Here is a 15286-nt window from a genome sequence, read left to right on the forward strand (position 1 = left end):
TTTTTTTTTGATCATAAGGGTAAATGTATTGATCAAAATGAGTATTTACATGAAACTCTGGGCATACCCACGTGTAGGGGGGACATATAAGCCTCATCTAAATTGCAAGCAATAAGTCAACACACGGGAACACAAAACAACCTGGGCATTCTAGGGGCCTTTTGGCCAATTACAACAATTTAAAACTCATACAACAAGATCCAAATTGAGATTATACTCCTCCAACTATGTGTAGCCCAAATCTGTCATAGACCACTATGTATATATGTTTCTGGATGGTCACTATCAGCTCCTTTGGGGATACAGATTTTCCTTAAAATCTTTTTCTATTCTTGGCATTCCATATAAGATAAACAGTAGAGGCCAGGCCGACTCTCTTGTCTACCAAATGTATCCCAGTGCCCCTGACCTCCTTTCGTAGCCATTTCACTGTAGCTCTTAGTGTTGTCATAGCCCTGTTGAGCCCCAACCAACTTCTAATTGTGTTCCAAACCTGTGAAGAGAATCTGCAATTAAAAAATATATGATCAATGGATTGATGCTCCTGGAAGCAAAAGGTAAAATACGGATCTCAATCAAAACTAATGAGTCTATCACATGTAAGTAGTTTCCTTTTAATTCCCAACCAAAGAGTGAAAGCATGTTTAAGAGTACTTCCACTCTTCCATACCTCCTTGGACCAAGGTACTGTAGTTCCTTTACCTCTCCAAAAGTTATAACAAATGGAAGAGCTAGTGTGGTCAAGGTCCCATTCCTCAAAAAGTTGAAGCACTGCATCCAGGTGATTGACACATCTTAACATAATCTTATTCTTAATTTCAATGAGCTTTTTATATAGTGGGGAGTCTTCATGTTTTATCCCGGCCTCCCAAAGATTTGAACCTTTCAAGTAGATTTGATTAACCCATTTGGACCAGAGAGACTCTTTTTTAGAGTGGACATTCCAAAGGGTTTTTGTGAGCAAGGAAAGTTTCCAGGCTTTCAGATCCATCACCCCCAAACCACCTTCTGATTTTGGTAGACACACTTCCTTCCAACCAACCAAAGGCTTCTTCCTCCCACCCCAAAGAAAGGCCCTGCATAATTTAACAACATGCTCCAAAACTTTATTAAGGATTGGGAAATTTGATAACCAAAAGCATTTAACACCCTACCAAAAGCATTCAACATCCTGAATGACAGACTTAATTAACTCAAGTTTCCCTACATAAGATAAAGTGAAGCCAGGCCAACCCTTGAACAAATCAGCAATCCTATTTATCAGAGGGGAGTAATGACTTGAGTTCAGTCTAGATGTAGCCAAAGGGATCCCAAGGTATCGAAAAGGGAAAGATCCAACATTGAAGCCTGTAGCCTGTTTGATGCACTCAAGGTCGTATTCTTTTATACCTACATGAAATAGGTTAGATTTCATACAGTTAGCTATCAATCCAGAACAATTGGAGAATCCCTCCAAACAGTCCATAAGGGCTTTAATTGATGCAACATCCCCCTTAGAAAAGAGTATCAAGTCATTAGCGAAGGCCAGTTGAGTGATCTTGAGACTCTTACATCTAGGATGGAATTTAAAATCACGATTAACCTCCAGGGATTTTAGCATCCTTGAGAAATGTTCAAAAAAAAACCACAAATAGCAATGGGGATAAAGGATCACCTTGGTGAAGACCCTTACACCCTTTAAAGAATCAAAATATACTCCCATTAATGGATATAGAGTAGGAGGTGGTGGAGACACATTCCATAATCCAATTCACCATAGTAGGAGGGAAGTTCAGATGAGTCAGCATTTCTTTAAGGAATCTCCATGAGATAGAGTCGTATGCCTTTTTAAGATCTATCTTCAGCATACACCTTGGAGAGATCCTTTTCCTTGCATATTTCCTTGCTAGTTCCTGGACAATATATATGTTTTCAACCATGCTTATTTTCTCAATAAATGAAGATTGTGCTGAGTTTATAATTCCTTCCAGTGCAGGCTTGATTCTTGAAGCAATGATTTTAGCTATTACCTTGTAAAAGACATTGCAGCAAGCAATTGGTCTATAGTCACCCACATAATTAGCATGGTTGGATTTAGGGATCAAAGCAATCACAGTGTGATTCACCTGTTTCAATAGCTTTCCAGTGGTAAAAAATTCCTTTACTGCACTTGTGAAATCATTTCCCACTATGTTCCAAGCTTTTTTGAAGAAGCATGCTGAGAAGCCATCAGGACCAGGGGATTTGCTATCCCTGATACTGAAAAGGGTCATCTTAATCTCCTCATTCGATATTGGAGCCATCATATTAGCATGTTGAGAGTCTTTTATCAGAGGACCCCTTGCAACAGTTTTCCTATCTATCATTACGCAGTCAATTTCCCTTCCCAGCAACTGACTATAGAAGTTCAAGAACTCCTCAACTACCTGAGCCTGAGAGCTGGTCTGATCCCCATTTAATTTGGTAACTGCAGAGATGTAATTCCTATTCCTTTGACTTTTCATCAAACTATGGAAGAAAGCAATGCCTTTGTCACTTTCCTTTAATTATCTACATTTGGCAATTTGAGAGATGAACATTCTATTGGCTTTTACTAGTCTGACAGCTTCAGATTTGTTTTCATTCAGGAGCAATTGCAGGTCACCATCTGAGGGATTGTCATGCAATTTCTATTGTATCTCGACCACTTCCTTACCTGCCTTCTCTGCTTTAGCCGATATGTGGGAGAAATGGGAGGCATTAAGAGCCCTTAGAGGTTTCTTCAGGCCTTGGAGTCTCCTTACCAATTTGAATTGCTCAAAGCCCTAAACCTAAGCATCCCAACCTTATTTAATAATGGTCAGAAAATTATGGTTTAGAGTCCACATGTTAAAAAATTTGAAAGATTGCCTTCCTAGACACCCCTCTTCAAACAGTGAAACAAGGCACACCGAGTGGTCAGAGACTCAAAGAGAATCCCAAGGAAAAAGAATTCAATGTCAGCACTCAGACCCTCCAGAATCCATCTTTGATTAGCAATCACTCCATCCAATTTGCTCCAAATCGTACCATTTGTCCATGTAAGGAAACACCCTGATGTTCTCAGATCAGATAGCCTAGAGTTGAAGAAGCATTCACCCATATCTCTAGTATCATAGTCTGAGATAGGTCGACCATTCTCCTTCTCAGCAGCTGAAAGCACATAGTTGAAATCCCCTTGAAGAAGCCATGGGGAAGGGAGCTTACTAAGCTGATAGATGCTATGCCATAGAGCTCGTCTGGCCATGATTGTATTGAAGCCATACACAAAGCTAACATTGAATTTGTTAGAAGTTACTAAACATTCAATGCAACAGTGGATTACTTGGGGGTTCATGTCAATCATCTGAAGGAAAACTTTCTGAGGGTTCCACAACACTAGAATTCTCCCTACCTTATGGAGATCGAAGTTGTTGATCTGCTTCCAGCTCTTGAATCTTTTTCTCATCATATCTTTATTGTTGTTTTATGGTTTATTCTTATATTCATTATGAGAAAGAGTGATTTTTAGGTGCAACTCTTTCAATAATAACACAAATTTCTTTGCTAATAATAATAACATTTTATGATTAAAGAATGTAAGAACTCACCTAAAAATAACTAAGCGTAAGACTTCTGCAACTAAAAATAAAATTTTCACTTAAAGCGCAACGAAAAAGTAATCCCGGAGGCAAACATATATATAACAAAGCATTAGCAACAACTATTTGTTGTGAAAAATTTATAATGTGTAATAAATGATTAGTTTTTTTTTTTTTTTGCAGAAGCACAATTTTTCTCTTTTTCTTGCTTTCAATTACTAATTTTCAAATTCTGTGATGTAATATGACTCTTTGATTTTATCTCATTTAAAGAAACAACTACCAACCGACTATTGTGATTATAGAGCAAGACTTTCATTTAAACTCATTAATTAGAAATATTTTTTCCTCGAAATAGTGGTGGGTCCCACTATACAGGTAGGAAGCATCTCAGCAACATGCACAATTTCCTAAGACCCTTAATTTTCCCATCTTCAATCCCTCTCTCTCTCTCTCTCTCTCTCTCACACACACACAAAAAACTATTTTTCCCCTTTCCATTTCCTATTCTCACATTTAAAAGGTGATTTTCAACCATTTTTTTAATGACAGAAGAAATTTCATCAATAAAAGTAATATTTTGCAAAAATCATCTTCAAACTTGTCACTAAATAATTGAATACATTATTTTTAACTAAAAAAAAAAACCGCCACAAAAGGCCCAATTTAGAAAGCCGGTTAAAAGTCAATTATTCTTAACAATTAATAAAATTATCAAAAAATTCTTATTTTATCATAAAAATTACAATTATAATTCATAAAACTAAAACATATATAACAATAAACTTACATAAAATGACTATCATGAGAGGAACATCTTCTTAGTGTACCAGTTTTACCCTTACTTTTTTGAAAGAGCATTAATTTTTCGAATTCAAACAAGTGGTCACTAATTACAAATAAACAACCTTTATCCTTAGTTTGCCCTCATAATATATATATATATAATATAGCAGCCTCTTTAGATCTACCCCATAACTTTATTAATAAATTCACAGCTTCTACCAAAAATTAAAAAGAAAAAGCATGTTCACGGGGAAGAGTCATTGTCGTATATATCTAGCGAAAATAGAGATAATCTGGTTTTGGCCCTTCATATAATTACAAGAATGAATCATTATGTGATACGGGGCCAGGAAATCCTTAAAAGCAACATATAGGAAGAACATCACGTGGGCTTCATTTCCCCTGCACTTCTTTGTGCCATCTACACATCCTTTCACTGTATTACCTTTTTCTTTTTCTTTTTTTTTTTTTTTTATATGACAAGAGCACTCCGGTCACTATCGTGTCATTTTGAACACTATAATGCGGCACCAAACCCAATGGTTGAAAGTTGTCCGTCCATTGATGCACCTCTGATAATTCACTAAGGAAAAATCGAACTCATGACTTTTGGGTCATTAAAGTCACAAGTCGCACTTACCACTTGAGCCAACCCAGCTAGATTTCCCTGTATTATATTTTTCTTTTTCCTTTTTTACTTTTTATTAAATCAAAACTTAAAAAAAAAAACAAAAGCCCATGAAGGCAAATATAAATAAACAATAGTGGAGTGTGATGAGCTGGGAGCATATCTTGGTCAAGCAAACACACACATAATTCTTTTAAAAAATTTAAAAATAGCAGAGAATAAAGCACGAAAATGACAAGGAAAAAACAATTTATTTAATTTAATTTAATTTAATTAATTAATTAAAATGGGATTTTTTATTTTTTATTTTTTATTTTTTATTTTTTATTTTTTATATATGTATATTTTGAAGGCATGTATGGGGACAAAGGCAGGGGAGAGAACAAGAAGAAACAGGGGAGACAAATGTATCTCCGCACATATATAAAAAACAGGTCACTAGCTAGCATGGTGGGTGGGGACTAGCCTCACCTGACCTCATGTTGCCTTCTTTGTCACCTTTTCACTCCTTATTATTCCTTCCTTATATTAAATTTTCTAGATGGCATGAAAAAACTCGGTTCAAATATGGTAACATTGTTATTTATTTAATTAATTAAGATAACTAGCTTCTTCTAATATTAATTAAGTGGTATATTAATGAATGAGGACGTGTATGTTTTGACTAATGCTATATAATTTAAGATCTTATATGCTTCTAGTTGTCTACCATTGGATTAATTTAACTTGGATGATTCAAATAGTTATACCGGGAGTTGAGAATTACTCAAAAAGTATAAAAGCTTGACCGCTTATTATAAAATATAATGTGTTTAAGTCATACTGGCACAGTACGAAATTATTAGGTTGTACTGTCTAATCATATCACAATTTAGAAGAACAATCAAAATGTTGACTTTTGGCGATTAATGATTTAAAGTAAGGATATTATTGGTTAGTTAAATGCGGCGTGGTTAGATAGCCTAATCTAATAATTTTTCGGTCGCAGTGAATAGTAATTATGGAAAAAGTCTGATAATTATATATACAAATATAAAAGTAAGATTATCTGTCGGTAATATGTTCTCTTTAATGTTTATTCATATTGTAGAAGTGATATATCGCAAGTGAAGGAAAGGAAAACAAGTAATGTATTGGAGCAAATGCATGCACAATGGGCGCAATGGGTGGGGCCACCTCTCTGAATATTTTCTTTCTAAGCTCTTGAGAATATTACCATCATTTATTTGCTGGGGCCTACATGAGCCCCACCACTTAAACCGTGGTTATGTGCTCGGTACATGTACAACTAAACATGCCAAAAAATTATGTCTTTCGATAGAGCCCCACCACCTAAACTGTGGTTATGTGCTCTGTACATGTACAGCTGAACATGCCAAAAAATTATGTCTTTCGATAGAGCCCCACCACCTAAACTGTGGTTATGTGCTCTGTACATGTACAGCTGAACATGCCAAAAAATTATGTCTTTCGAAAGAGCCCCACCACTTTATGTTTGTTTCGTTTTTATGATAGCATTAACTTGCCTTCCTTAAATTAAAAAAAGAAATAGATAATAATATTTAAACGACCAGAGCTAGATTAAGTTGTTTGTATGATCAAGTTGATAATTTAATGAATAGACACAAAATTAAATATGATTTTTCCCCAAATTCTTAAGAAAATCCAAAAAGAAAATATCAAGTTGATACAAATAATAAACGGGGTTTATAAGCTAATACCAAAGGCGAGTTCGATTTGTAGCTAATCATTAACTAAAATATGCTAGGTTCAAATTTTCTCTTGATCAAACTTGTATTTTAACACTGGTAGTATTCAATATCCGAGAAACTCATTTCAAGTGGTGTCCAGGCTAGACACAGGGGTATGCCCTACACCTAAGTGGGCTCCATACCACTACTATATTTAGCCGAGATACTAGTCGAGATCGTTAAATTTCCAACAAGTGTATTAATAATTTTCTTTTAGGTTGATAAACACGTCTTGAAAATATAAGTATTTATTATGAAGAATACTTAAATTTAAGTACTTGTGTCAATAGGCAGTATTCAGTTTACGATTATATAAGTACATATTCTAAAAGTTACTTTTCCAAACAAATTTTTTTTTTAGAAAAATACATATATTTTTTTAAAAACTATTTTCCTAAAAAAATAACTCATTTGAAAAAGTACTTATAATAAGTAATTCTAAATAACTTTAAGGTAAATACCTTTTTTAGATAAGAAATTTTTTTCAAAAAAGAACTTTGCTGTTCTAAATGAGCCTTGAGCATATGTCTAGGGAATAAAGTAGTTGACTAATTATTTAAAATTAAGTGTCAATAATAATAATAATAACCCCTTGTGATTTATCAATTTCAAGTGACAAAAACATCGAGTAAATCTATTGTTTGTTAGATGTCCCAAATCCCATGCTTACCTCCATGGAGAAGGGTAAAATTTAAAATAGACCATGCCCCACCCACCGACTAGTTGGGTCTCGAAAAGGTTCTCAATATTTTATGAGAAATAATAATAATAATAATAATAATAATAATAATAATAATAATAATTTTAACCCTGTTAATCTGACCATGCAAATTAAACTAATTAAGGTGGTTTATATATGGATGCAACATGCATGAAACTCTACCCTAGTCATCATATCGTGACTTTCAACCAAAAGCCAAGTCTTTAAATAATGACATCAATTTCCAATACATATTCTATCAGCAAGGATTATTTTTTAAAATTATTAAGACCAAAAAACAAGATTAATGTGCGTATTAATATTTCAATTTATTTAGTGAAAAATATTGCCCACTTGCATTTGCATTTCGCACGCTGCATCAGAAGTGGCGAGAGCTGTTGCTCGCGGGCAATTGATCAAGAAGCTAGGACCTTCAATTCATCAATGGAGAATGAATTAACCAGCTGAGCGGAAAATTTTTAAAGAAATAAAATAAAAAATTGGTGATCCCAAGGGCTCTGTTCTGATCTTTCAACTCGTACTAAGTTTGGTCTGTGATGGAGCTGATCGAGTGCAGCAGATAATCCGCCACCTTCCATGGACCATCCATCATTTCCAGAAAGCACAACAGGAACATTACCTTTTTCAGTCGGCCTCCCCATGAAACGTCGTCGTTCTGGAACAGTTTCTTCCTTCCCTGTTCAGCCGCAATTATTATATTGTTACAAAAATTAATGATGGGTTTGGCAGCATCGAGGACCCTTTTCCCTTTCTCTTTCACAATTTAAAAAAAAAAAAAAAAAATTCTGGAACCGTTTTAATGTCAGAGCTTGTAAGTACTGTATTGAATGCTGATTGTTCCTTGTTAAGAACGTGATGAGAGCAGGCTAAGCGAGCGGAGTAAAACATGTGAAGAAAAAGAAAATGAAACAATTTGTAGAAGTGCTTCTGCTTTAATTAATTCATTTTATTTTTGATTTTCATGTAAATTGTAAAGTGCTAGCTAACTTTTTTTTTTTTTTTTTCTTTCGAATGGGAAACAATGTCTGATCTGATGGATGGAATTCAATCACTGGCCAATCATGTTAGCCTACATGAACAGTGGAAAGAGGTTTTGCTTTCAACTCTGTTTTTATTCACACCCATCTTCTTAAAAGTCTGTAAATTTATCAAAAACCTCACTCTCTCTCTCTCTCCTGACTGCAAATCACAGTTCTTTTTTTTTTTCTTTTGGTTTCCCTCTCTGTCTCTGACTCTTTTTTCTCTTTACCTCTGTCTTCTGTTTGTGTCAAGTGTGCAAAATCTACTTTTCTTTTTTTCACTTTTTGGTTTTCCTTTTTGCTGAGGTACTTTCCATTTTACTGGGTTGCTTTTGTATCTGCTTAATTTATAAGGCAGTTAAGAATGAGGAGCTGTTTTTAAATAAATGAGATTACTTTGAGTGGGAAAATAAAATAGAATGCCAATAACAGTAAAATATAATGCTTATTTGTTTAAATATTTATTTATTCTGAGATTGGGAAGGGAACAAAGGAAAAGACAGAAGATATAACGTCAGAACAAGCTAGCCCGTGTTGAGTTGGGTTGGGTTATGGTTTTGAAATGGGTGGAGCGAGGACTTCAAAGGGATCGCTTCTCTCATCCACATCTCTCTCTCTCTCCTCTCTTTCCTTCTCTCTCTCCGGTTCATGTATCTCACAGGAATTCAGTTTGGTTTATTTGTACGTATTTGTTTGGATTTATTGACGAAGTTTCTTGGTGTTAGCAGCTAGCTAGCTAGCAAGCAAGCAAGCAGAGAGGGGTTGTTTCAATCACAGCCGTGCGCGGTGAGTGGTGGCTGCAAGGTTTGGTGTTTTCTTTTTCCACCTAGGAACCATTTTCATTCTATTCTCCCCTTTCTTTTCTTTTGGGTTCTTTGTTTCTTTCTTCTTTTCCTTCAAAATTTTCAAAAAATTAAAAAAAAAATAAAAAAATCAGCAAAGATTCTGAAGAATTGAATTGAAGCAAAATAGGAATTTTACAGTTGATACCCAGAAGCTCAAATCGTCATCACACCCCTAAAACCCCTTTCCTCTCTCTCTCTCTCTCTCCTTGCACTTTTTAATTATCCTTCTCTAAACTTTGGCTTCAGATCTCTTCACATATATGAATCTATGATACATATTTGATCTGTGAACCCAGAGATTAATTGCTTAAAATGATATTTGTATTTTGTTAGATGATTAAAAGTTTTATTGTGGATGAGAACATGTCCAATTTGACCTCTGCATCTGGCGAAGCAAGTGTTTCCTCTGGCACCAGAACTATAGAAACTGGCAACAACAACATGTACCCGCCACCACCGCCACCCAAGAAGAAGAGAAATCTCCCAGGCAATCCAGGTTCCATCTCAATCAATCAACCAATCAATTAATGAATGAATGAATGAATGAATTCAATTTGGAATCAATTGCACGATTTTTGTTCTCAAGAATTTCGGTTTAATTTAAATCAGACCCAGATTCAGAAGTGATAGCTCTATCTCCTAAAACCCTCTTGGCCACAAATCGGTTCATATGCGAGATCTGCAACAAAGGGTTTCAGCGTGACCAGAACCTGCAGCTGCACAGGCGAGGGCATAACCTGCCATGGAAGTTGAAGCAGAGATCGAACAAGGAGGTGATAAGGAAGAAAGTGTACGTGTGCCCGGAGCCCACGTGCGTCCACCACGACCCAACCAGGGCTCTGGGCGACCTAACCGGCATCAAGAAGCACTTTTGCAGAAAGCACGGTGAGAAGAAATGGAAATGCGAAAAGTGCTCTAAGCGCTATGCTGTTCAGTCAGATTGGAAAGCCCATTCCAAAGTTTGTGGCACAAGAGAGTATAGATGTGACTGCGGCACCCTCTTCTCTAGGTATGCCCACCCATAACTCATCAGGAAAAAAAAAAGAAAAAGATTAATATAAACGTAATTGAAAAGATCAACGATACAAGATTACAAACACAGCAAAAAATGAAGTCATACTAATATCTTATTAGAGGGCATCTACACTGTGACTGATTGATGGGTTGGCTGCATTTTCTTTTTGTACTGGTTAATTTTTTTGACATGGTGGCAGGAGGGATAGCTTCATAACCCACAGGGCTTTCTGCGACGCTTTAGCAGAAGAGAGTGCAAGATCAGCACAACCAATGAACCCACTTCTCTCCACACAGCCTCAGCTCAACAGCCATGGCTTCCAACCTCCTTTGTCACTGAAAATAGAACAATTAGATCAACACCAAGAACACAACATGAGCATCATCAACAATGTTCATCCACCATGGTTAGCAGAAGCCGGGCCAGGCCCCCCACTGCCTTACACCACCACAGCCCATGATCTCTCCTCCCCAATACTGTCCTTCTCCGCAAACCTAGACCACCAGCCATTCCTGCACTCCCAAAACCCTAATCCTAACTCCCACATGTCCGCCACCGCATTGCTCCAAAAAGCAGCGCAAATGGGTGTGGCCATGAGCAAGCCTTCCCATCACCAATCTCCATCTCCATCTCCATCTCTTATGCTCAGACCCCACCAGTTCCAACCTCATCACATGTCTGCAGTAGCTGCTGCTGCTGCATCGGCAGCTTCTGGGGTGGGTTTGTCTTCACGTGAAGAGATGGGAAGCAGTGATGGGTTTGGTCACTACGGGCTGGCGTCTTTTGGAAATAAAGCTGCTGCAGGAAGTAGCAGTACCACTCCTACTGCGTTTCCTCATGATATGATGATGGCTTCTTTGTCGTCTGCGAGCTGTGTGTTTGGAGCTGCTGGAGGCTTTGAGGAGGACTTACATGGAGTGTTGAACCCAAAACCAGACGGTGGGTTCGGTGGCGAAGGCGGTGTCGGTAGCGGTGGCAGCAGCGGCGGTGATGGGTTGACGAGAGATTTCTTGGGGCTCAGAGGGTACTCGCATGAAGACTTCGTTGACATGGCTGGGCTTCATCACATGAATTCTTCTTCATCTTCGTTCAAACAGCAGAGTCAGAATCAAACACCTTGGCAATAATTAAGGTTAGCTTTTTTAATTTAATTGCTGGGTTAACTAAATAATTACCCAGCTCTAGCTAGCTTCTTCTCTATTCAATTTTCATCCAGAGAGAGAGAGAGAGAGAGAAAGAACGGGAGAGAGAGATTTTCAGTGCTGCATAGACTGTGTGGTTGCTGTTAGAGGATCTTCTGGTGACCTGTTTGGATCAGTTTGCATTTTCTTTTCCAGTTTAATTAGGTTGCTTTGATTAATAATTTTTGTTCTTCAGAACCATTATCTGTTTTTTTTTTTTTAATATACTATAAAAACAGATGCTATTGCAATGAACAAGGCAAACCCATCTCATTAATTTTCTTCTCTAGCTTAATTTCTTGAATATGATGATATATGTATAGGCATAGTAGATTGGTTGATATATTGCTTAATTATTAATTAGTTTTGCTAACTTGGCTTATTCTCCATGGGTACATATAAACATTAATTAATTGTTTTTGTATTTGTGTGTATTGTATGTGTGACATACTTTGTTTTTTATTTGTTTGTGTATAATTATATTATAGAAAAGTAAGTCTAGGAAGAGGCTTGAGGATGTTTCAAAATTTTATTCCCAATTTTTTAAGAAAATATTTTTAATTCAATAATACATGGATTGGCTTGTAGTTATAGAACTTTCCTCTTTGAAGAACATTTAATGAATATGTTTAGTTTTTTAAAATATGTTTCCTTTTTATTAAATGTATGCTAAAATTAAAGTTAAAGGGGCCCTCCTATATATTTAAGTAGGATTTTTTTCACCAAATTTATTTTTTTTCCATATTATTTTTCAGAATAATCATTAAAATTTTTCATTAAAATAAACTTTTATAGAATAATAGTTTTATGAACTTTAAATTCAAGAGAGGAATTATATATATATATATATATATATATATATATAAATAAGAAATATTCAAGATTAACCTTTTTAGAGCATTCTTAGATCATTTCCTCTAGAATTATATATATATATATATATATATATATATATATATATATATATATATATAATTCTAGAGGAAATGATCTAAGAATGCTCTAAAAAGGTTAATCTTGAATATTTCTTATATTTTTGGATTAATTAATTAAAACATTTTGGACCTAGTAAATATAATAATTAAAATTTATTTATAAAAAAATACTATCATGTAATTAAGTTTTAGTTACTTCATTAATCTATTATACGAGTCATGCATTGAAAATCTTAAATTAATACATTTAAGGACATGTACACTTGAATTCGTAAAGAATTATATGAAAATATTATAGAAATAGTATATAGAGATTATATGAGTTATGCTAAGAGAAAATTTAAGCCATTTGAAATTTTAAATTACAAATAATTTTAACATAATTTTTTATTTTTTATTTTTATTTTTCGAATTTGGATGATGAACATTGAAAAAACACCTAATTGTGTTAACTTTATTATATATTAGTGATAGATAGATTGGGAAATAGAGATGTGTTATCCATATGTAGTCACATTAGACGTGTTTGTGGGATTGCAGCTATCCATGGCTATGGTGGTCTTTATAACGGCCGCAAACCATGGTCGGCTTCGATCCTATAATTGTGCTTCTGATGTGTTTGTAGGTAACATTTTGCTAAAGATACAATATAATCAAAATTTTATGTTGTGTATAGCATAGGAAATTAATTGCCTCTGTATGCACAAATATTTTATAGAGTTCATAAAAATACCATTAAAATAGGTTTAATAATTTATAGATTATACATGTCATGGTGTATGAATACCCCAAACCTTGAAATTTATAGAGTGCATTGGCATTGTGGATCTTAAGTGGTCATTAGGCTTGCTATGCATGGTGTAGCAATGGCCAGTGATATGGTATAAGCCTCGATCTAGACTATAAGTCAATAATAATACTATCTCTTGGAACATAATCAAAATAGAAAGAAGGAAGCTAACTAGTAGATCGTCAATAAGAAATAACGATGATAGATCATTAAAATGTTATAAGAATTGAATTTCTCTAAGCAATGAGGCTCAGGTACAAGTCATGCAACACCTAATCAATAGGACTGCGAGATCTTTGTGCTTGTGTAAGACTTGGACCTAAATATACTATGTGCAACGATGAGGAATCTTTGATTGTCGACCTTTAGGTGAGTAGGCAGACAGTACCTTAGCCCATAATAAACTAAAACAAGAAAAAGAAAATTTGTAGGCTCAATCACTATAAAAAATGAGACCTTAACTTGAGAGGCTCATGAATGTTGAAGCTAGCTAGCTCCTGAATGGATAGATAGCATAGTCTCGAGAAATTTAATTGTTGTTATGTACATAAGTTAGAAATGAACTTGAATTACATATATACGTGATAGAATTGAACAAATTATACTTTTAACTCAATCATCATGATTATTTACCATCCTATGCAATAATATTGATTACTACACTATCATTTTGGAACCAAGCTAGAAATACCCAAAATAGATTACTGTATCGACCAAGAAATCGTTGCATCATCTCTAATCTGTAAACTAAGAGAAAAAAACAAAGTATTCTTCTTCTTCTTCTTTAATTAACTAATTAATTAATTACGCAAAACCTAATCAACCGGGGGGGGTGTGAAATCTTTGTTAAATCAAAACAACACCGCAAGTGTTGCCATAGTGTCTATGTAAGACTTGGACCTAAATATGTAACAATGAGAAACGTCTGATTGTAGACCTTTAGGTGAGTAGGTGGACAGTATCTTAGCCCGTAGTAAAACTAAAATAAGAAAAAGAAAATTTGTTGACTCATGAATGTCGAAGCTAGCTCCTGAATACGTAGATAGCATAGTCTCATGAAATCTAATTGTTGTTACGTACATAAGTTAGAGCATTTTAGCTCAATCATCATGATTATTTACCTTCTTGCGCAATAGTATTGATTACCACACTACCATTTTGGAACTAAGCTAGAAATACCCAAAATAGATTACCATATCAACCAAGAAATCGTTGCATCATCTCTAATCTATAAACTAAGAGAAAAAAAAAAAAACAAAGCATTACTCTTCTCGCTATACATCTTTAATTAACTAATTAATTAATTAAGTAGCATTTTTTACAGCTTAATTAAAATGGGTTTTTAGAAATCTTGGTTTTTATCTTGTTTGAAAATTAAAGCAATAAAAATTAAGAGGGTGGGGGGGTGGATGCATATGCATGCAGCAGTGGGGTATGGGGGGTGCAATATATATATATATAGACGATGGGGAGTAGATAGATGGATAGATAGCTTTGGATGCTGCCAATAATGAATCACGGCCTCTGCCTACATGTGCTATTTGTATGCAAAACAAAAAGCAGATGCTGTTTGGCTCATTTTTATTAATTTTTATTATTGTGGGGTACGTGCAAAGTTGATTTAGATTCCAAGCAGTGAAAGATATATGGAGGGGTAGTCAGGGGTGGGACAGACTTCTAGTAGGGAAACGTTATATCCACCAAAGGAATGTTTGTATCCAACCCACTGACCACTAGTCCAACACCTGCGTGGAAAATCCAGAATTGAATAGTCGGGTCACGGGAAATTATACAAGCGATCTCTCCTTCCACGTATCTGTGTGTCTATTTCCTTAATTATGTATTTACTAAAAATAAATTCTTCTTTAACATTAATGAATATAAGATCAATTTGTCTCTTGTCTAATAGAAATAGATTCCTTATATAATTTCTTCAAAGTCACTCCGAAAAAAAAAAATTCCCACTAATTTTTTTTTTTTCAAATAAACTCTTGATCCAAATGAAGTCCTAATGAATTTAAGTTTTAGATGAGCTTG

The 15286-nt window shown here is 35.0% G+C and overlaps 1 protein-coding gene across 2 annotated transcripts; it reads left to right on the plus strand.

Moving 5' to 3' along the window:
* The first annotated feature begins 8676 nt into the window (after positions 1-8676).
* On the plus strand, positions 8677-11801 carry LOC131151130 (protein indeterminate-domain 7-like). 2 transcript variants are annotated; one of them, XM_058102369.1, is made up of 4 exons: positions 8677-9287; positions 9662-9824; positions 9938-10337; positions 10543-11801. In XM_058102369.1, exons 2-4 carry the CDS (start codon positions 9662-9664, stop codon positions 11468-11470), a joined length of 1491 nt encoding a protein of 496 aa, XP_057958352.1. In that variant the 5' UTR covers positions 8677-9287; the 3' UTR covers positions 11471-11801. The 2 variants fall into 2 exon arrangements, with proteins under 2 accessions (XP_057958352.1, XP_057958351.1); XM_058102368.1 differs by having other exon boundaries at positions 9002-9269.
* Positions 11802-15286: the final 3485 nt, after the last annotated feature.

Source organism: Malania oleifera, chromosome 3 (genome assembly GCF_029873635.1).
Source record: "Malania oleifera isolate guangnan ecotype guangnan chromosome 3, ASM2987363v1, whole genome shotgun sequence".
Taxonomy (NCBI): domain Eukaryota; kingdom Viridiplantae; phylum Streptophyta; class Magnoliopsida; order Santalales; family Ximeniaceae; genus Malania; species Malania oleifera.

What these genes read in the sequence shown, in the direction of transcription:
- LOC131151130 (XM_058102369.1), top strand. Translation starts at nt 9,662, where the DNA reads ATGATTAAAAGTTTTATTGTGGATGAGAACATGTCCAATTTGACCTCT. An exon ending in AAATCTCCCAGGCAATCCAG is followed by an intron (nt 9,825 to 9,937) that starts GTTCCATCTCAA and finishes AATTTAAATCAG; the next exon opens with ACCCAGATTCAGAAGTGATA. An exon ending in TGCGGCACCCTCTTCTCTAG is followed by an intron (nt 10,338 to 10,542) that starts GTATGCCCACCC and finishes ACATGGTGGCAG; the next exon opens with GAGGGATAGCTTCATAACCC.